General features: G+C 33.8%; 1 protein-coding gene, 1 long non-coding RNA gene and 1 other non-coding gene across 3 annotated transcripts in view; 1 reads left to right on the forward strand and 2 right to left on the reverse strand.

The window, feature by feature from the left end:
* The window catches only part of DSG1 (desmoglein 1), a 38,808-nt gene that overhangs the window by 7,314 nt on the left and 9,105 nt on the right, over positions 1-22,389 (forward strand). The window contains exons 2-14 of the mRNA XM_054461326.2: positions 1,074-1,109; positions 1,367-1,498; positions 2,678-2,833; positions 4,251-4,395; positions 6,061-6,227; positions 7,939-8,073; positions 8,365-8,550; positions 10,708-10,967; positions 12,669-12,808; positions 14,097-14,381; positions 17,852-17,985; positions 18,326-18,395; positions 20,379-20,587. Of these exons, the coding sequence (XP_054317301.2) occupies positions 1,074-1,109; positions 1,367-1,498; positions 2,678-2,833; positions 4,251-4,395; positions 6,061-6,227; positions 7,939-8,073; positions 8,365-8,550; positions 10,708-10,967; positions 12,669-12,808; positions 14,097-14,381; positions 17,852-17,985; positions 18,326-18,395; positions 20,379-20,587 (2,055 nt within the window). The remainder of the gene's footprint in view (positions 1-1,073; positions 1,110-1,366; positions 1,499-2,677; positions 2,834-4,250; positions 4,396-6,060; positions 6,228-7,938; positions 8,074-8,364; positions 8,551-10,707; positions 10,968-12,668; positions 12,809-14,096; positions 14,382-17,851; positions 17,986-18,325; positions 18,396-20,378; positions 20,588-22,389) is intronic.
* On the reverse strand, positions 643-22,293 carry LOC134738439 (uncharacterized). The gene is made up of 3 exons (XR_010124163.1): positions 22,110-22,293; positions 2,717-2,975; positions 643-2,354 (listed from the first exon to the last, which is right to left on the reverse strand). It is a non-coding gene; the product is annotated as an uncharacterized LOC134738439 (long non-coding RNA).
* LOC129019265 (U6 spliceosomal RNA) lies at positions 19,756-19,857 on the reverse strand. Its single transcript, XR_008495596.1, has one exon. It is a non-coding gene; the product is annotated as a U6 spliceosomal RNA (small nuclear RNA).

The following is a 22,389-nucleotide window of genomic DNA, read 5'->3' on the forward strand; positions in this document are numbered from 1 at the left end:
TTTACATGAACACCATTTCATCATTTCAATTCTGCACCCAAGATGGGCTCTACAGATAACATTTCAGTTACATGTTTTAAAATTTGGGCCGTTTACTTTTCTTTTTTTTTCTTCATGCTGTATTACTATTGTTGTATGTAAATATCACCAATCACAAGGATAATAGGTTAGTTTAAAATCAGAATTTTTTGAGTTCTTGAAGTTGCAATATAAATTCTTTGTAGCATGTTTTTCTTAGTAGTAATTTACTTGAGGGAATAGGCTATCTCATATTTTATTGTAAAACCCACAGCTCAAGTGAAAATTTATGCTAAATTGTATTGAATTATATTTAGCCATAGGTTAATATCCAAGACTCAATTTCCTCGTCTGTAAAATGGAGATAGTATTAGTGGTGACCACATGTATTTGTTGTAAAGATTAAGTGAATAGATTTACATAAATACATAACCTAATACCTAGCTATTATTTACTAAATTATGAGTAATAACAATCATAATTATTAATATTAAATACACAATGGATAGGTAATTCTCATAATAAAAACATTATCTTTTTATACTTCTCATATTGATCATAAATACTTATTTTCTGAATTATCTGTTATGGCAATTTTTTTAAAGTAGATACTTAGAGACATTAAGTTTATATTTTCTTTAATGGTACAATTAAAATTAACTATAAAAAGAACTTTTTTATATTTTTAAATTACTACTGTTAGTATTTTTAAATGTAAACTATAATTTTCTTATATCAGTTATACAAATAAAGTTTTTCATACTTTGCAATTCTGAATAAATTCAATTAAAAGTTGAAAATTTCTTATTTAGGGAGAAATAAAAGTACAAAATAATAGTAATAAAAAGGAGAGTAAATTGAAAGGTAAAAACAAAAATTCTTAGCATCATCATCAGACCCAAGACATAAACCAAATCCACCTGCTATTTGGCTGATAAAATAATTTTAATGACTCAAAAGCCTATGGTTTCATGTTGTTTTTAAAGTAACTGGATAATATAAATTTTAAAGCATTTAATTAAAAATAACTAGTGTGATTATCTTATTTTTTACAGGTGGTGGTAGAAGTTAACAGTGAATTCCGAATCCAGGTAATATATAACAAATCCATTTTTCCAAATTTTTAAACAAGAAAATAATTTGAGAATAACAATATATTTTCTGAAGAAAATGTATTCTCATAAGTCAAGTTCATATAATGCTAAAATTAATAGATTACCAAAATTACCAATTTTCCCGATTAAACATCCTCTATTTCTGAGATTATATCCTCTTCCAAAAATCTCAGTGGAATTTGAATTACGAATTCAAATTAATATATACCATTTCTTTATTGCTGTCATTTAAGGTAAGAGATTATAACACTAAAAATGGCACCATCAAATGGCATTCAATCCGAAGGCAGAAACGTGAATGGATCAAGTTCGCAGCAGCCTGTCGTGAAGGTGAAGACAACTCAAAGAGGAACCCAATCGCCAAAGTAGGTATCAACTCCAAAGCATAACATTGAAAATCAGAATGGATAAAGTTTCAAAAGAAACTGTCTGTTAAATATTTCATGAACATGTCTCACCGAGAAACTACGATACAGAACAGAACTATAGTCATCTAGATGATGAAAACTGAAACTCATAAGGAGAAATTAAGAAATGCAGGTGCTCAGAGAAACAGGTAAACGTTGACTCACCTCACTGGTGAAATGCATACACATGATCATGTGTTATCCCAAACTCCAGGTGAAAAAAGATCATTATTTTAATAAAGAATTTGGCTTTCAGCACATTCAAAGGAATTACTTCAATGTGTGCTCTTTTTGCCTCACAATGTATTAGAATTGAATTCCTACTTTTTTGTTTGTTTATTAACATTCACAAGGTGCCCTCTCTCATACCCCTTTTCTATTCATTTTTCCATATCTTCCTTTCTACATACACACACACTCAGAAACACCCCCCACAAATTCATGAACATACAGATGTACACGTCTACAGATACACACACAAATATACACACACATCCACACAGACACTCACAAATACTCCCCACTAAGATTTGTTTACAGCCAAACAATATTTTATTTCAAAGAAAGAGTTCTGGTTTCTATAACCATTTATTCATGTGGTCTCCTTCCTTTTCTGCTAATACACCCTTCCCATTTTCAGAATTCAGAGCTTCCACTCAAACCCAGATAACTCTTGTCACCTAAATAAATCTACTTTCTTCGAAAACTTTACATTTAAAACAAATTGAAGATTAAAGTTGCATGATGACAACATTGATAAACTCCTTAAGAGGGCAAGGAGTTTCCTTCTGTAGCTCCAGTGCAAGCACAGACCCTGCAAATAATACAAGATCAAATTTTAACTGTTGAATGAAGTCATGCATGATGATTGCATAGACTTAGATATAGTAGGGTGATATTTTGCATTTTTTCATATTTGATAGAAGCAGAAACCGAATTTCTTTGATTACATTGTCAGTTACCATTGAAAATATTAGAGCTGTAATTGTTACTCTTATCTAGGAAAGTAATCTCCATTGTCAACATTTCCTAAATAACAAGGTCATCATATGCAACAACTCTCAAGAAAGCTGTCATATGTCAAATATAGAACCCTATTTGCTCCCTCTAATATTTTTACTTGTGTTCCTTCTGCAGATTCACTCAGATTGTGCTGCAAACCAGCAAGTTACATACCGCATCTCTGGAGTAGGAATTGATCAGCCACCATATGGGATCTTTGTCATTAATCAGAAAACTGGTGAAATTAATATAACATCCATAGTTGATCGAGAGGTCACTCCTTTCTTCATTGTAAGTGGACTTCATATCAATATATATGTTCATGCTTAAATTCTTCTCAGAAGCTCTTAATCTCAGATCATACTTAATTTGATTTCAAGAGTCTCAATATTTGGCATTTTTGGTTGTTTCTTAATTCACGAGCATCCCATGACTGAAAAGAAATGCAAAGATTAAGAGAGAAGGAAATGTTTCACTTAAGTGTCAGCAAAAATGCTAACCTCTATACTGTCCTCATTGGCAAACTAGAGTGTTTGGAAGGACAAATATCTAACTTTTAATTTTTCCTTTTTTAAAAAATTCAGTTACCTTATTTTAAGTCTAATGTCAAGTAATGGTTCTAGAGGGACTGCAGGACTGTTTTCTGAGCAAATATACTTTACTATAAATTCATATTCCTCAAGCTCACCTGAGCTCCGAATGCACTTTGAAAATGCATCCGTTCTTAAGTGAATCTCACTCCATTCTTTACAGGAGCTGTCACATAGCTCTTCAAACCCTCAACCTCATTTCCACTTTAAGCAGTTGGCCTTGTGACCAACTTTACGAAAAAGGCTGAGGCCATCCATCACAAACTCCCATAATTATTTCTCACTCACCCAGCTCAGAAATGTTCTTCATTAAATCAAAAGCAGGAGCAATTGTTTGCTTTTTCTCACAGCATATTCCAAGACTTTTCCATCGTCCTATAATTACCAGTTACCTGGAAAATCATTCCATCACCTCTGTTTTCTGTCTCCCTTCTGCTGGCTCCTCGGCTACTCCTATTTCTCTCTATCATGGCCAACACTTCCTAATATTAAAAATAGAAATAAAGAAACCCTACTTTGCTCCTGTTACCTCTTCTATGAAAACCCCACCAATCCATATCCCAAAATACCTTCAAATAGTCATCGATATTTGCAGTTTTCACTCACACTGCCTGCCTGTATTCCTCACACAACTTTAATTCTTTAGCCTTCAATTCCAAATCTCTACTTCTCCCTTCTGTCCCACAATGATCCCCCACAAACTTTAAAAAGGCATGCTACCCTGTTAGCTTTTCTTGAGGCACAATGCATTTTTTACATCTTTATTATTTTTTTAGAGACAGGGTCTCATCATATTGCCCAGGCTAGTATCACAATGCCTTTATATATGAAATACGCCATTTTGTAAAATAGTACACATTACACTTAGGGACTCTTCAAATACAAATGATAATAGTAATAATAATAACAAAGATAATAATATAAACCCCCATGTAGCTACTACCTAGCTTAAGAATGCCACATTTGCTTTCCCTTAGTGACTGTAAGTAGGGCTTGTGCCCATGTTCTAATTAGACATAATAATTCTTTTAATTCGCCACAGTGCTGGCATAATGCTCAAAGTAAGAACTTAATAAATCTGTGTTTCACTGTATAATTATTTATCTTTTCTCTCCCAGATCTACTGCCGAGCTCTGAACTCAATGGGCCAAGATTTAGAGAGGCCTCTAGAGCTCAGAGTCAGGGTTTTGGATATAAATGACAACCCTCCAGTGTTTTCAATGGCTACATTTGCAGGACAAATAGAAGAAAATTCTAATGCAAGTAAGTAATGTAGTGGCTTCCAAATCACTGCTAACAGCCAGGCACCTAACTGGGGACTAAACTATGTCAAAGTACACATCATGAATGTAAGAGATAAACTATAGAAAAGATTCAGAATAGCAAGTCTTTCCTTTCAACTACGGAAGCAGCTCCAAACTGAAAGACACAAGGCGCGATTCCAAAGCGATGAGGAGGATTTTTCTCGCATAACTCTCAGGCCAGCCCTGTAGAAGAGTCCTAACAAGAAATTTTAAAGGCATTTTGCACAGTGGTGGCAGAGGCATCGGGATGTGAATTTAGTCTCCCAGTCTAACTGTGTAGAAGGACAATCCCACCCTTTTCTGCTCCTACTGCATTTTTCCCCCTTTTTAAAGTTAGCTACTTTAAAATCACTTATAGAAATCACTTCCACACAAAACTTCTTTTTGTGATTTAACCTTTAAGAGATAAAATTTCTTGTGAATTCCAAAAATCCCTACACTTTATTTTTATTCATTAAAATACTGTACCTATACTTTCAACTTTTAAAAATGTTATTATAAAATGCTCATTAAATTTATGTAATATGGAAAGTAAAAGCGAACAAAAATCTACTGTCTGCATTTCCTAGTACCATTCTTCAGAGGTATGCACTGTGTACATGCGCTCTGTAATTATGTAAACATAAATCACATGTTTTTTAACATAAATGGTATCATCTGTTACATGCTAATCCACAACATGAACTTTTATATAAATATATTTTGAACATATTTCCATATCAGGACACATAGATTGTTTCACTGCTTTCAATAGTTGCATGGAATTTAATTATATAAATTATATAAGTGTATATAAATGTTAATTATCTAGTGAAAACATTTTAAAGGTTATGCTACAATGAATACAGGTGGGGGATGGGAGATGCCTTGAAGCATTTGTAGGAAAATTGTATTTGAAATGGAGTTGGAGACTAGAGAACAATTCCAGAGTTATGAATGAGCACTGGCAGTTTTCCACATTCTCCAATAATCTAATAATCTTCATCAAAACTACTTATAAAATTAATGAAAAAGATAAGAGACAGGACAATATATGTAGTTAAACAAGCATTTCTTTAGATCTACTAATTACCTTGCACTTGACAAAGGATCACCCAAAACAAAACAGTAATAATATATATTTATCAAATGTGCATTATTCATCAGGAACTTTATATAGTTTTCTCTTATTAATGATTTAATTCTCACATGAATTCAATGAGGATGGCAGTAATATCATCCCCATTTATAGATATAAAAATTGAGGCCAAGATCATATAGCTAGAAAGTGTTGAGAAAGTTGGGAAAATGTTGGTCTGGCCTTATTATCATTTTGTTTTGCCACAACATCCTTTAAAAAAGAAGAAAATATGCTAGAAGAAGAAATAGAAAGCCAGAATAACACATTTCCTTTGTTTGCCAGTTATCATCAATGTCTAGATTCCTAGTAAAATGTGATCTTTTTGTTAGGCAAAAATATAGAAAAGAGCCAAGATATCCATATGTTGAAGAAGTAGAAAGGGAAGACAGTGAAGTCCACATCATATGGATCAACTAACTCTAACACTTTTTTGGAAAGGTGATATACTGTACTGTAACAAAAATGTAAATCGACCATTTGCAATCAATTTTCCTTGATTTCTAGACACACTGGTGATGATACTCAATGCTACTGATGCAGATGAACCAAACAATTTGAACTCAAAAATAGCCTTCAAGATTATAAGACAAGAACCTTCAGATTCACCAATGTTTATTATCAACAGAAATACTGGAGAAATTCGAACGATGAATAATTTTCTAGACAGAGAGGTAATTCTTTTTCTTTAAGTGGGTTTTTGGTCTCAAAGGAACTGATTCTAAAAGCAAGGATACTGAAGAGACAAAGAGATGAAGAAAATGATGTCTTAAATTTTTACTTGTATAACTTTTTCACATAATTCTTTCATGTAAGAAATATTTTTTAAATGAAAAAGGGAGGATTTTTCAATTACATTTTGTACTGACATTTTTCATATAATTAATTAATTAAAATTTGCTTCAATTTAAGAAAACTATATTGTGAAAGTACATGAAAATATGCCTAAGGTAGAATCAAAAGCTCCATTTCTCTAGAAAGTGTGTTCTATAATAAAATAAATTTAGGAATCACTTGCTATATGTCCACGTTTTGGTGAGTTACAGTGCATGTGAGTATGCTGGAGGCTCCAAGAATATTGACACACTAAGTTCTCTTTTTTTAACCTAGCATATCCAAGCTCCATTGACAACAGAATTCTTGTTTTTCCTATGTAACATCTATTGATAGCCCACCCATTCGTTTACTTTGGGAAATGAACCACAGGATAAGAATGATGGGTAGGAATTAAACGACAGCCTGACCAATCTTTTTATTTACAAATAAGAAAATAACTAGTGATGTTAACAGAGTAAAATCAGCATTATGAGGTTTCTAGCATGCCTTGTGATTTTATGATTTAGTTTTAAAATATGTGCTTTTTCATCATTTAAAAAAAATCATCTTTTAATAGAATGTTGCTGACCTAAATGTACATTAGGGGCATAAGTGAGGAAGCTTTATTTTCTGATGGTATTCAATTAATTTTGTTTTAATTATTAAAAATGACAATCTTCTTGCTGATGACTTTTAGGCTTAGGATAAATCATATTAATTTAGTACTCTTTAATTATCTAAATGTTGTAAGTTTCTAGGTTACCTAAGTCTCCTTTTATACATGTTTGAAAATCAACATTAGAAGAAATTGAATGTTTACACTTTTCTCTCTCGAACTGTCTTAAACAGCCCAATGGGGTTTCTTTCATGTCAAAAGAGCTTTTGTGGTAAAGCGCTGTAAGAAAGGGCTGTCAGAAGGAAAGGGACTCTGCAGCCATTGGGAAGCCACCAGGGCAGATATTCTCAACCTGGGGTCAATGGAGAGACCTCAAGATGTCTCTATAAAACCCCCTAAATTATATCCACCATTTTGAATGAGTGTGCATTTTTGCATGAGTCAAGGAAAGCCTCCATAGCTTTTACCAGCTTCTAGAAATATAAGCACCATTGAATACAGTCAAGAATAGATACATCACCAATAATTCCATTGCCACAACCCACTACCTCTCAAAACACAAAGCTTTGTTCTCTTTATATGCTTCTTGCACACTCGGGGGCTGATTATTTAGGTTATGGAATATTCATGCCATAAATTTTTGGTAAACTTAATCTCTCTCCTTGAGATCATTCTGGTTTGTTTTACCCTTTATAAACTTTTTCAACCTCTGCACATATTATTATTAATAAGAAATGAAGCCTTTTAAAACATGTTGCATCTTTTAAATAATGCATGATAAGTATTATTGGGAATAATCACGTGAAACTTGTGGATTTCCCATATTCTGTGTTAACCCTACCTCTATCATAGATTTATGTAAATGTTGAGCCAACATTTCAAAGAACTTTACATAAGACAAAGTAAAGGCTGTCTACGTCAAGTGTGATATTGCTTGTAATATGTATTTTTAGCAATACGGCCAGTATTCTCTTGCTGTAAGAGGCTCTGACCGAGATGGCGGGGCAGATGGCATGTCAGCGGAATGTGAGTGCAACATTAAAATCCTCGATGTCAATGATAATATCCCTTACATGGAACAGTCTTCAGTAAGTATTTGTTCTTGGAATTAATAAATCTAAATTCACTATATTCTAAAACATGTACAAACAATTCTGCTTACAGAGGCACATGTTACGTTTATTGACATACAACCCAAATGTAGACACATACCTTTTTCTTGTGTTTATGCAAGAATAGATGGAGTTAAGCAATGAAAAATGAGATGAAAACCACAGATATCTTTTCTAAATAATGAAGTTATCAACATTCCAGTATAAGCCTACTGTAGTTCTCTCTTTCACACAGTTTGTGCTAACAGTTTTCACTTCTTGTTTCAGTATACCGTAAATATTGAAGAAAATACTCTAAATTCAAATTTGCTCGAGATTAGAGTAATTGATTTGGATGAAGAGTTCTCAGCTAACTGGATGGCAGTAATTTTCTTTATCTCTGGAAATGAAGGAAATTGGTTTGAGATAGAAATGAATGAAAGAACAAATGTGGGAATTTTAAAGGTTGTTAAGGTATGGTATGATTATCCTAAATATTTTGTTTTCTTAATCTTTTTTCAAAATGTTAAGCTTAAAATAAAATGATGCTAACATTTCACAAACTTGACTTAGTGAAAGAATAAAAATTACTGTGTTTTAAATTTATATATAACATAGAGCTTTTTAATATAGTCTTTCTGCTTATAATCATTTTAGAAAAACAGGTATTGAATTTTAACTTGAAACATTGTGTCAATACAGTACTTCCAAATAGATCATATAAATTGAAAACACTTAAAAATATATTTTATGCTTACAACAAAGTATAATTAATCCTTAAGGTTGATGTCTTAAGAATTTTTTTAAAGCATATTTAATAGGGGCTTTAAAACTGTGTCCATGCCAACATCGTAAGTCAATTATTACACATGTAGAATATTCATCATGTAAATGAAAATGTGTTTATTCCTCCAGTGTGTTTTCATAAAATTTAAGTTAAATTACTATAAATGTAGAATTATCACACTCCCATCTCACCGTGGCTGCTCATCAAGGCTTATTAGGAACACAGATTTACTGGAAATTTGGTCCAAGTCAACTGGTCCAGAACAACTGGATTCCGTTCTCTTATGTCCTCCCCATATTAATGGTCCACATTTACCTGCAGTAAAATTTCATCTGAGATGTGAGAAAAAAAATTTGCCTCCTAGGGAGCTGATAGTCAAAGTTTCTCCCTGTGCTACACAACTTATACAGTCAATTTTTTAAATTTTCAAGAGCTGTGCATGGATTGTATATGTTGCATGCAATATATATTTTCATGGTAAAATATAATCCCTATTTAACTTTTTTTTTTTTTCAGAATAGGTCTGGAAAACAGACTCTCAAACAACTCTGTCCCCATAAGAATGTGTAGCTTTTTGCCTCCTGTGTCTTCTTAAAGTGTCACCATGCCTACAGCTTGTATTTAACTTGAGACAGTGTGCAGGTGCTTTAGTTTATCCCTCACAGCATCCCTGCAAATTAGGTTATATTATTTCCATATTGCAGATAAAGACATTGAGGCTCCAAGAGAGCACAGAACCTGCATAAGTTCTCATAGCTAGTAAGTAGTGCAGCCAACATTTAAACCTAGTTTTCTCTAAATATGAAGTTCACATTCTTTCCATGACACTATTTAGGATTCAATACTGGCGAAATTGGAGTCTAATCTATTTTGCCCTAAACTATTATATTACTTTAGAAAATTATTCAACCTATCTGTCCTCAATATCTCTATCTGTAAAATGGGAATGATAATTGTTTGCCCAGACATATCATATATTAAATCCTTTGTTATAGCTATATACATATATATATATTTTATGTGTGTGTAATGTATATATACTTTTGATTTTACATCCATTCTTTAAATTGCAAATACAACCAACATTAGAACAAAGATTCAAAATTTTAGCTAAATAGGGGAGTTCAATGTGTGAAATTCTATTTTTATCTAAATTACTCTTGTGAAATTTTAGAAAAATATATTTGGTGAGTATGGGCCTAATGGCATAAATGTTTGTGGATTTTATGTGGCTATTAATGTGGATATTAATATCATTTTTCATAAAGAAAATCACTACTTTATTATTTTATGAAATAAATATTTCCTAGAACATGTTGAAGAAAATAGATTTATTTATATTATATATATTACATTATATTATCTGATTTGTTCAAAGAGTCACACAGATGTGAAATTTCTTCTAAATAGTTCTTATGGATAAAACCACTCACATGGTCGAAACTCTAATATATTTGACCCATACTGTGTAATAAATAGCTACTTTCTGAAAAACATAAAATGATTGAAGGTAAGATAAATTGTCTTTGCACTAAAAAATACATAAATTTGACTATCTGTATTATTTTAAGTTTTTAATTTGTTTGGTGAACAATTAGAGCTCATGTCATATGTTTTCAACTTTTTAACAATGAATCTAGTGGAATTGAATTGTTTCTTACTTTATTCGCACAAATTTACATCAATTAAAGATTAAAAATTTAAGAGTAGATTGTGTATTTGTGTGCATTTATGTTTCATAAAAGAAAGATAATAAGATTTTTTTGCTATTATCAAAGGATTTCTCTTTCACCTGGAACGTTTTATTTTCTTATAATAAAACTATTTTACTCTGTATTTTCTAGCCCTTAGATTATGAAGCTATGCAGAATCTGCAACTCAGTATTGGTGTCAGAAATAAAGCTGAATTTCATCATTCAATTATGTCTCAATATAAACTGACAGCATCTGCAATTTCTGTGGTTGTGTTAAATGTAATTGAAGGCCCAGTGTTTCGTCCAGGTTCAAAGACATATGTTGTAACTGGTAATATGGGATCAAATGATAAAGTGGGAGAGTTTGTAGCTACTGACCTGGACACAGGTAGACCTTCAACGACTGTTAGGTAAGAATGAGATTTTCAACTAATTTTCCTTACATATTGAACTTAAGTACATAGTTCTTTTTATAGATTATAAGTATCTGAGTTAAAATACTTTTCATTATTTTTGAAACTATCATTTAATTGTAAAAAGTACTATAAACTGTTCATTTAAAATGTTTAACTTAAGAAAACATAAAAATTCATGCAAGATGTAAGATGTTAAACTGTAAAGATGTGATATGTGAAAATAATATATCTCAGAAGTATCGACACTCCTGTATTTCTATATCTTATTGATCAATTAGCTGATTACCACAGGCCATGATTAGTCCCTCAGAAGAGTTTAACGAATGATTTTCCTATTGCAAATCTGCTCAGCTTGAAATCAATTAGATTTTATTAGTTCATTTCAATTATATTCTTCACTTTATTCAGCATTTAATATTGGTCAATAACGCTGGTGTGAAAAATTAGTTATATTAAGGAAAACTATGCCATGTAATTTTTTAAAATGCTATATATGCAAATATTTCTATCAAGTCACAAAAAAATCTGTGCGTGCACATGTACCTGTATTTGCACATGAGACTGTGACAAGAAGAATGGGAGAAGCACTTTACCCACGCATTTTTTTGTTGTTTGGGGGTTGTTCGTTTGTTTGTTGTTTGTTTTTTGAGACGGAGTTTCACTCTGTCACCCAGGCTGGAGTGCAGTGGCGCGATCCCAGTTCACTGCCACCTCCACCTCCCGGGTTCACGCGATTCTCCTCCCTCAACCTCCCCAGTAACTGGGATTACAGGCACCTGCTACCACGCCCAGCTATTTTTGTTTTAGTAGAGAAGGGGTTTCACCATGTTGGCCAGGTCAGTCTCGAACTCCAGAGCTCAGGTGATCCACCCTCCTCGGCCTCCCAAAGTTCTGGGATTACAGGCTTAAGCCACCGCACTCAGCCCACCCATGTGTTTTAAAAGTTCTTTCTTGGTGTTCTCCTCACATAGTGTGAGTAGTTCTGTTAGAAGTCCTGTCACACTGTACCATGTTGCTGATGAGCGCTCTTGTACCCCACAGGAGTGAGTTCACTGAAGGTAGACCCAACCCAGAGCTTAGCAGAATGCCAGAGAGAGAGACAGAGAGAGAGAGAATTACCTAACTAGTGTTTGTTTCACGAATAGTAGATGAGAAGAAAACACCGAAGTCAAAGATGAGAAAAGAATAGAATAGACGCTCAAGGCAAGGCCATAGTTTGGAATTCAAAAGAGATCTTGTCAAGTTCTAGTGCATGTGGGGAGGAGGAGCAGAAACAGGGGGGGAAGTTCAGGCCAAGCTGATGAAGTAACTTCTTTGTAAAAGAATAGTTTAGAATTGGAGCAGCCCGGCAAATCCTAGGATCTGGGTCTTCTGTAGTAGTTCTGCTGCTACCTAAATCAAATGAAAATGAGACTGCAAGCATCAAAGGATTATTCTGACATCCAAGTGGGCATAAAAAGACATTCCATCAGAAATGGGTGGTCAGTAATTTTTTTTTCTCAAATGTAAATCTTGATATATCCCTGAGTGGCCCCATATTGCTAAGACTGCCCTGAAAAAAAAATAAAGTCTCTAGTAATTGAAAACCGTATCTAGGGATTGTAACTACTCACTGAAAAAAAAAATACATTTCAAATTAAAATTTCTTTTTTTAGATAGCTGACATAAATTTGTATCATTTTCTTTCAAATACAGGTATGTAATGGGAAATAATCCAGCTGACCTGCTAGCTGTTGATTCAAGAACAGGCAAACTCACTTTGAAAAATAAAGTTACCAGGGAACAGTACGATATGCTCGGAGGAAAATACCAAGGAACGATTCTCTCTATAGATGGTAAGAAATCAATTTACATTTTTATCTTTTCTAGAGAAAGCTATATATACCTTAAGATATTAACATTTTAATTATCACATTTTGAAGTAACCCCTTTCCAACAAAAGTTGTCACACTGGGCATTATAGAGTCATATCTTTAACAACTTGAGGCAGTATAATTTAGTAGCTAAGACCATGACTCCTGAAATGAGACTAGATTTGTGTCTTCTACCATCACTTACTAGCTATAGAATCTTAGAGAAGTTATTTAATCCATCTATAGCTGTTGTCTCTTTTTTAAAATGGAACAATAACAATATATGTTTAGAAGGATGTGATGATAATGATAAAAGTAGCAACAAAAACAAAACAACAGGATTAGCATAGTTGAGCTGAAAGGACATGGGCTTTGATATCATATAGACTGGATTTAAACATATTTCTGTTATATACTTCCAGAATGTTTTTATTCATTTATTTAGAAAGTGTATAATTGAGTTCTAACTAAATGTCAGCCATTGTGCCAGATTCTAGGGTTACATCAATTAATAAAGTCAGACAACTGAGCTCACATCTGTGTAATAAAGATTACAAAAATAACCTCAAACAAATTATTCCCATATTTTTGCTGAATAATTCCACTTTCAATAATCTTAGGAAAAGTTTAAATATAACAAGATGAATGCACAAGATGTTAATCACAGCACTAATAATTAAATATTGAAAACCACATCAGTAATAGGCAACAGGGTAAGTAAACCATGGTCCATTTGATATAAAATTATATAACCATCAGGAACTATGTTAATACAAAGTTTATTAAAATACAAAAGAATACTTATAGTTTAAAGTAAAAAAAATGGAATGAACCATATGATCACATCAACATAACATAAATAATAAGCAACCATTCAGCATTATAATTAAGGACAAAAGATCATTTTTAAAAATATCAGCAGGGGTCGTCCTTGGGTGCTGCTACCATGAATTTGGTTTCTGGTTTTGTTTTGCTTCTTTCTGTAATTCTATACTTTTCAAATTATATATAATATCCAACTATTGGTAATGTAAAGAAATAATCCAATAAATAGTATTACTATGACAAATAATGTTAGTTATAATAATAATATAATAATTTAATTGATTTTTAAAACCGAGTCAAAAACAAGGGATGATTTGCAAGTTAGGAGAAATTATGGGAATAAAGACACTGAAATAAATGTTAATGTAAAAAACAATTCTGTATTGTCCAACCATTGTTACACTAACTGTGTAAAATATTTCTTCCATTTTGAATGTTATTACAGATACTCTTCAAAGAACTTGCACTGGTACAATTAATATTAACATTCGAAGTTTTGATGAAGGCGGCAGGACTAATACACAGCCGAACACTGAAATTACTACCAATACTGGCAGTCAAGAAAGTACTTCTTCCATTAGCTATGATACCAGCACAATTTCTACTGCCTCTAGCCAAGAACATTCTTCTGGATCCACAAATATATTAGATGTACCAGTGTTCTCAGACAATGTACATTTTGGTCCTGCTGGCATTGGACTCCTCATCATGGGATTCTTGGTCTTAGGATGTAAGTACTTTGCAATCCTATGTATATGTGTCCCCCAAAAAATGGTGGCGGAGGAGTTAAGTTTTCTGATCCTTTGATAAAACATATTTTACAAATTCTCATTTTGTGCAATTATAAAGAAATTTCAATGTTTGGCACTGGGTTTATAAGATGAAAAAATTAAACTTTTTGACCCCTTATAAGACTGTGGAGGATAAAAACTTATTTGCAATAAGTCTCAATGTAACGGGAAAGTGCCATAACAAGCAGGCTCAAATTGCTATTTCAGTGAAGAAGACAATCAGAAAAGGCTACAGAGGGCCGGGTGTGGTGGCTCATGCCTGTAATCCCAGAACTTTGAGAGGCCAAGGGGGGGCAGATCACTTGAGGTCAGAAGTTCAAGACCAGCCTGGCCAATATGGTGAAACCCACCTCTCTACTAAAAGTACAAAAATGATCCAGGCATGGTGGTAGGTGCCTCTAATCCCAGCTACTAAAGAGGCTGAGGCAGGAGAATTGCTTGAACCCAGGAGGCAGGGGTTCAGTCTCAAAAAAAAAAAAAAAAAAAAAGGAAAGAAAAGAAAGAAAGAAAAGGCTACAGAGAAAGAGTAAACTCTGAGTTGCATTTTAAAAGATGAATAAGAATTAGCCTGATGGACAAGAAAAAGGGAACACAATACAAGGGAAAAAAATCTACGTGCAAAAACCCAACAGAATGAGAGTGCAAGGTACTGCAATGAAGAACTCCAATGTGCAAGAAATAAAAGACGTGTGTGACAGCATGGTGAAAGTTTAGACTAAAAGATAGGCAGGGGCCAGGCCTCAAAGGAATTTTATTTATACTAACACTGCATAGTATTAATAAAAGGAGAGTCAGATAGACCAAGGGTTAAACTCTGGTTTCTAAGCCTAATTGTCTGAGTCTTCCGAAGGTCACCTAACCTTTCTGAGCCTTGCTTTTGTCATGTATGAAATAACACTTACCTTAAAACAATGTTTTGATGATGAAAAAGAAGTACCACACATGAAGCATTTAGCATGTTCTATGGCCACTAGGGTAGCACTAGTCAAGGGTCTAGCTATAAAGGTAGAATCCAGTGGATTCTCCAGGTGTCCATTAACATTACCTAGAATGATGATAGAAATTAGAGCAAGATAAACCACATGGCACAGTCTTTGAGAAATGAGAACAGGAGCTCTAAAGTAAGTAGGTTGTAGTCTGCACATTACAATTAAATTAATGCAAACATTGTCATTTTCAAATGTGGAATCATAAAATCTTAATGTCAGAAGGTACCTCAGATATTTAAATCAAACGCTCACACAAAATGTGAAGTCAGAGCACTTACATATAAAATATTTTTTCTACTTTCATTTTTCTTAGCACATGAACAGCGACAGATATTTTTTGCTACATTTATTCGTGAACTGGATTTTCTCTGATTTTAAATAACTCATGTTTTTGAAGTTTTAATCAACATTGGGCTCATCTAAACAACGAGTCTGACCATGGTGATAACACAGCTTAGAGCTGGAGTTCTTTTTCCAAAATTTAAAACGTATTTCCAAAAAATGAAACTTTTACATTAACAAGTAAGAGTTTATTCTTATTGGATCGTAATTAATTGAAGTAATAACCAGGAAAAGTTCTATGAAACAGAGAAAAGGGAAAGAGAGAAAGAAAAAAGCATTCTCATCAAAATGAACCAAGACAAGAAAAAGGCAAAAATGCTAGTGAAGTTGCAGAATGTAACATAAAATACATATGAAAAGAGTTCATTCTCTCTGTTATTCATATTTATTACCAACTAACATTGTAAAATAGTTAAATTTAATACTTCATAAGAGTAACTTAATTACCCAAGTGCTGATTATCACTACTGTAAATAATACCTAACTTTCACGTTGAGTTTTGTTTGTTTGTTTTCTGTTTTTTTGTTGTTGTTTTTTTTGGGGTTTTTTTTGTTTTTTTTGTTTTTTTGTTTTTTTGAGATGGAGTCTTACTCTGTCACCCAGGCTGGAGTACAGTGGTGCAATCTCGTCTCACTGTAACCTTCGCCTCCCAGGTTCAAGGGATTCTCCTGCCTCAGCCTCCTGAGTAGCTGGGACTACCCACGTGCACCACCACACTCGGCTAATTTTTGTATTTTTAGTAGAGATGGGGTTTCACCATATTGGCCAGGATGGTCAATCCTGACCTCGTGATCCACCTGCTTTGGCCTATCAAAGTGCTGGAATTACAGGTGTGAGCCACCGCGCGTGGCCTGAGTTGGTTTTTTATATTGCTGACTACCTCTGGGTACTGTAGTTAATAGAAGATTTATAAATTATATATGGGCCTTAGAGTCATCACTACCTGTAGACCCAAAGTTTCCTCTAGTAGATTTTCAGAAAACCGACACATGGGCTTCTTTTCCTCTTTTTTTCTTTTTTCTTCTCTCCCTCTCTCCCTTATGTCTATCCTTACTACCTTCCTTCTTCCCTAATTGACTTCCTTCTTTTTTCCTTTCCTCCTTCTTCACAATTTTAATTTACACATTCTTTCTTTCATCCATTTATTCAAAACCATTTACCAAGATTACATTATATAAGAGGCTGATAACAAATAGATAAATAAGAAAACTCCACTTGATTAACAGCAAAAGACAGTGCTAAGCAGTGTGATGTTTTCTATTTGTATAAGAGTTATTGAAAGAAAAAACACTTGCATAGGAGGAAATAGTAGCCTCACAGAGAATTGTTGGAAGCATGAATAAGATTTTACTGTTGAAATAAAGGCAAGCATATGTTAAAGGAAGAAAATAAAGACACGGAGGAGAGAACACAAAGGATCAAATATATTGCCTGACCTTTTCATCTTTCCTTCTCTCCTTTAATATTTTCCTAAATAATGACATGGAAAGATTAATCGGCTTTAATAGTGTAATACTATCTGTAATTTTCTTTTTTTTTGAGAGAGGGTCTCACTCTGCCACTCAGGCTGGAGTGCAGTGGCACAACCACTGCCCACCTCCCCACCTCCCTCGTTGAGCAGCCTCAACCTCCCTGGCTCAAGCCATCCTCCCACCTCAGCCTCCAGAGTAGCTAAGACTACAGGCAAAAGCCCCCATATGTGCCTAATTTTTGTATTTTTTGTAGAGATGGGGTTTCACCATGTTGCTCAGGCTTGTCTCAAGCTCCTGGGTTCTAGTGATCCACTCACCTCCCCCTCCCAAAGTGCTGGGATTACAGGTGTAAGCCACCATGCCAGGCCCACTATTTGTAATTTTTAATACTCTAAAATAAACTAATATTGACTGCAGTCTAATATACAGAAGCTCCCATTTACTTTGGGGTCTGACCATCATTCAGCTTGTATTCTGAAACTTTCATAATTTTAGAACCAACCAGAATTATATTACGAATTCAAATTTAACCATAAAAAATCAGGTTGTTTTGTTTTTTATTTGCACCCAGTGCTAACTCTAGTATTACTATCCTTCCACCACCAGTGGTCCCATTTTTGATGATCTGTTGTGATTGTGGAGGTGCTCCTCGTAGTGCAGCTGGCTTTGAGCCTGTCCCCGAATGTTCAGATGGAGCAATTCATTCATGGGCAGTAGAAGGACCACAGCCTGAACCCAGGGTAAGTGCCACATTCTAAGAAATAGCCATTGGTAGTCACTGAAATTCAGTCTTTACACATGAACCAAGATGGCCACCATCACTCACAGTCTATGCTGTTTTTTGTGCTGAGAACGCTAATGGAGAAAATGAAGAGGAATCAAAAGCGCAACAAAATTAGATGGAAGTAACCAGGGAAGGCTTTCTAAGTGAAGTTCAAATTTTAAATGGATTTCAGAATTTCCTAAATAGTATTTTTTTTAGGAAATCTGAGGTAATTTAAGAATAAACCAAATGTATGACTACAGAAAGATTACAGTCATTGGTCACTACAGATGGAAATGTTGTTTCCTGTCTTTTAGGATATAACCACTGTCATACCACAAATACCACCTGATAACGCAAATATAATTGAATGCATTGACAACTCAGGTAAGAAAAAAGAATTTGTTTAACAACTCAAATGCTTAAGTAGGAAGTCTATTTTCTCTCTTTGATTATTGTTTTTTAATTATCTTATTTTTCTTCAAAAATGTTTATATCATTCTTTTTTAAATGACTAATTTGTAAATTCAATCGCAAGAAAAAACCTACGGTAATTATTATTGTTATATGCTGCATTTTAAAAATTTTCCTCAACCATCAAAGAGTACTTAGAAGACGACCAAATTAGGATCTCTATATATGCAGAAGTACTGAATTGTAACCATGAGTAAGTTCTAGTCAAGATTTTTAATTTAATAGAGCAAATTTCATTAACATACATACACACACATATTTCATACACATATATACACTAATTAAAATTAAAGTACAACCCAACTAAAATAGACCTGTGCTCATTTATTGAGACTAAAATCTTTATACACAATTAATTTAAGGATTCAAAATTGCTTTGACTTTAGCTGCTTATTATAACAAAGAAAAAACTGCATCCATTTTCAGTATCATCACAAATATTACCTAAAAATATTTGTCCAATTTCTTTAATTGAAAGCAAGTAGATGAAACACCATCAAAATCTTTCTAAGCTCTCAACTGAGATTGTGTGCACATGGTGGAGTTTCTTCCAGCACATGGGTAAGACTGTATAAATACAACTTGCCTTAAAACAGGAATCTAGACCAGTTCACAGGCAGAACCCGAGAAACAATTAGAATTTCACAGTAAGTGGATAACTACCATTATAATAAAAGAACAATTAAAATAACATCTCATATCTGTGAAAATAGTTGTATCACATTACTTTTCTCAAGGTAAATAAATACTATTGGTTAGCTTATTTTTCTCATAGTCTTTTCAAACAGTAACCATTGTTTTCTACTTTAAACTCTAACAGGCATAGAAATGTGTATAACTTGTAGAACTGGACCTTATTCAAAGAACTGGACACAGTAGTCTTTAAATCTATTTCTCCACCTGATTTGTCCATTTTCATTAATAACCCCAATGTCTTCTCACCTCAAAAGCAGAATCTCATTGTTGACTCGTATTCACTGACACCAAATCAGTTCTCAAGACTTATCAAATCATCAAATCCATCAGTATTTATTTACACATTTGTTCCCATTAAATCTACAAACTTTTGCACAAATTTTGAACAAAGCACCATAAGACGCACCAAGGAAAATTGAAGCATGAAAAACACACTGTTCCCAAACTCAAGATCCTTCACATACTAAAGCCAATGGATACATATCCCACTGACAACATTCTTCATTCTATAGCAGTTCCACGGTCCCGGCCATCATTTTATCTCACCTACCTCAAATATTTCTTTTTTTTTAATTTAAAAAAGATGAAACACTTGATCAATTTGCATATCATCCAGTGCAGGGGCAATGCTAATGTTCTCTATATAGTTCTAATTTTAGTATATGTGCTACTGAAGCGAGTAACTACCTCAAATATAGTAACAGGCTTCCACTTACTCCTCACATCCAAGTGCAAACCCAAGATTCTTCATGAAAACCTTTCTCCTCACATAGCCATGGCCTCCTCTCTGAAAGCCAGTGGTTCTCATGTCTTTTTCTGGATGTCCTGTGCTTCTAGTTATACACTGGGGCATTCTTACACTATTTTTTTAACTTTCAGAATTTGAGTATTTTTCCTCCAATTTCCTTCAGGTTGAAATCAAACTCTTTAGGACATAGATTTTTGTAAGTCCTCTGCAGCCTTCACTTCCAGCAGAGAATATAGTAATCTCTCAACAGATAATTGTCAAATTGACAAATGAATAATATTATTTTGAGTTTCATATTGTATTTATATCTCCTTTCTTTATGTATTATCTTTTTATTTCTTTGTTCACAAATGCATACCTAAATGAAAAAATTATATATTACAAGGCAAGTTGTTAATTTTTAGTTTATGATAGACTAAAGAAAATAAATTTAATTTGATCAACACTTTTAGGAGTTTATACAAATGAGTATGGTGGCAGAGAAATGCAAGATCTGGGAGGAGGAGAGAGAATGACAGGATTTGAACTAACAGAGGGAGTTAAAACTTCAGGAGTGCCTGAGATATGTCAAGAATACTCTGGAACATTAAGAAGAAATTCTATGAGGGAATGTAGAGAAGGAGGTCTGAATATGAATTTCATGGAAAGCTACTTCTGTCAGGTAAGGTCCCTAGCTACATGCCTTTCTCGCCATCCATGTGCCTGTTGCTCTTCACCAAGCTTTCACTAATTCCTAAAGGGGCTTTGGCAGGAGTCTTCTAACTCAATTCTCAGCCTTTAGTTTTTGTGCCCAACAATCCATGCTGTTAATGAATTATATATCTAAAGCTCTGACCTGAGCACTTTACTCCCCAACGTAAGAACAGCCAATGGCTCCCAGCTCTCTTTTGTTCATGGCATGCAATCCAAAGTCCTTAACATGTTAATTAAGATTGTTCACAAAATGAACCCTCCCTCTCATCTCCAATTACTCCTTGCCATCAACTCCACTTGCTGAGCACCTTTGCTACACACCTTTCACCTCCATGTGTTTGCTTATCCTGTGCCGCTCCTGGAATACTTGCATCCCACTATGTCTCTCACAAACTCCTACCCATCCTTCAAGACCCAGTCCAAATATCACTCTCCCTCCGAAGTTTTTACAGTTAACCCTCTCATCCAAAATAGAATTAATGTTTTCTCATCTGTATTTCTGCAGTACTTTGTTTACACATTTATAGAACCTATCATTGCTAAAATCTGTCAGTTTATATTTCTACCACCACTTTTAGTGTCTCATCCATATATTCTCTACATTATATTGCCAGTACATAGCTCAGTTCTAGACATAGAGTCAATAGTTAATAAGAGTGGGGTCAAGAGCCATAGTCTACTTCCAAAACATTGTAAGAACGAGCTGCAGGTGGTGGGAAGAGCATGAAGCCTGGAGAAGCAGCTGCAGGAGAATTTAACTTTGCTATCCCCAGGAAGAGATGCAATTGTCCATGGTTACACACCATGTGATACCCAATCTTCAGGAAGTTCCTGTCCCTGATACTGACTAGAAAAACATTTCTGTCCTTCTACATTCTGGCCTAAAGTGGTTTCATTAACTAACCTAGTGGTTGGTTTAAAGGGTGGCTGATATTTTTAAATAAAATATTGGTAAAAGCATTCAAATAGCAATAGATAGTAATGAGGCTTGTTGAAAACCATAGGAATACTTATTCATATATACAACAAAATATTTTATGTTATATTTTAATAACAAAAAATATCTTCCTTCCAATCTCTGATCAAATATCACTTTATCAGAGACCCCTTCCTTGATTACCCTATCTAAAAGAACAACACCCATCACTTTCTTTTTCTTTACCCTACATCTGCCACCTCCTGACCATATGCTTCTGTGTTGTCTGTCTCACTCAACCAAAATGTAAGCTCTGTGAGAGAACAACTGTATCTGGTATTGTTCATTATGCATAGCTAAGTTCCACACACAGAGGGTCTGGCAAATAGCAAAGGCTCGATCACTTTTTTATACGAATGGCACAATGAGTTGGTTTCCTATAAGGTATTTCTGTTAACCGGAAAGTTTACAATCCACTATTATGAACAACAAAGATGAAACGAAAGTGTATATGTCTTTGGGCTTTTACTTTGAATTTAGAGAGATTATATTTTTTAAAAGTGTCTTTGATCACCTTTAATTTTGTAGAACAGACCCAGAGTCAAATTTTCCTGTTGCTGTGCTGAAAAAGCCATGTTGCAATAAACCTTCACAGAATCATCATATTCACTCCATCTGAAGGAAAGAAACAAAACCCTGAGTGAACCCAACTCAACTATGAACTGCCTTTTCCAGACAAAAAACAAAACAACACATTTTTACGTCCTTCAAGTTCAGCATTTTTATATACCTCCCTCTAACTTTGTTATAAATAATTCATGTGATTTTTTTGTGTATGGTTTTATGTCCAAAGT

Source organism: Pongo pygmaeus, chromosome 17 (genome assembly GCF_028885625.2).
Source record: "Pongo pygmaeus isolate AG05252 chromosome 17, NHGRI_mPonPyg2-v2.0_pri, whole genome shotgun sequence".
Classification (NCBI taxonomy): Eukaryota; Metazoa; Chordata; class Mammalia; order Primates; family Hominidae; genus Pongo; species Pongo pygmaeus.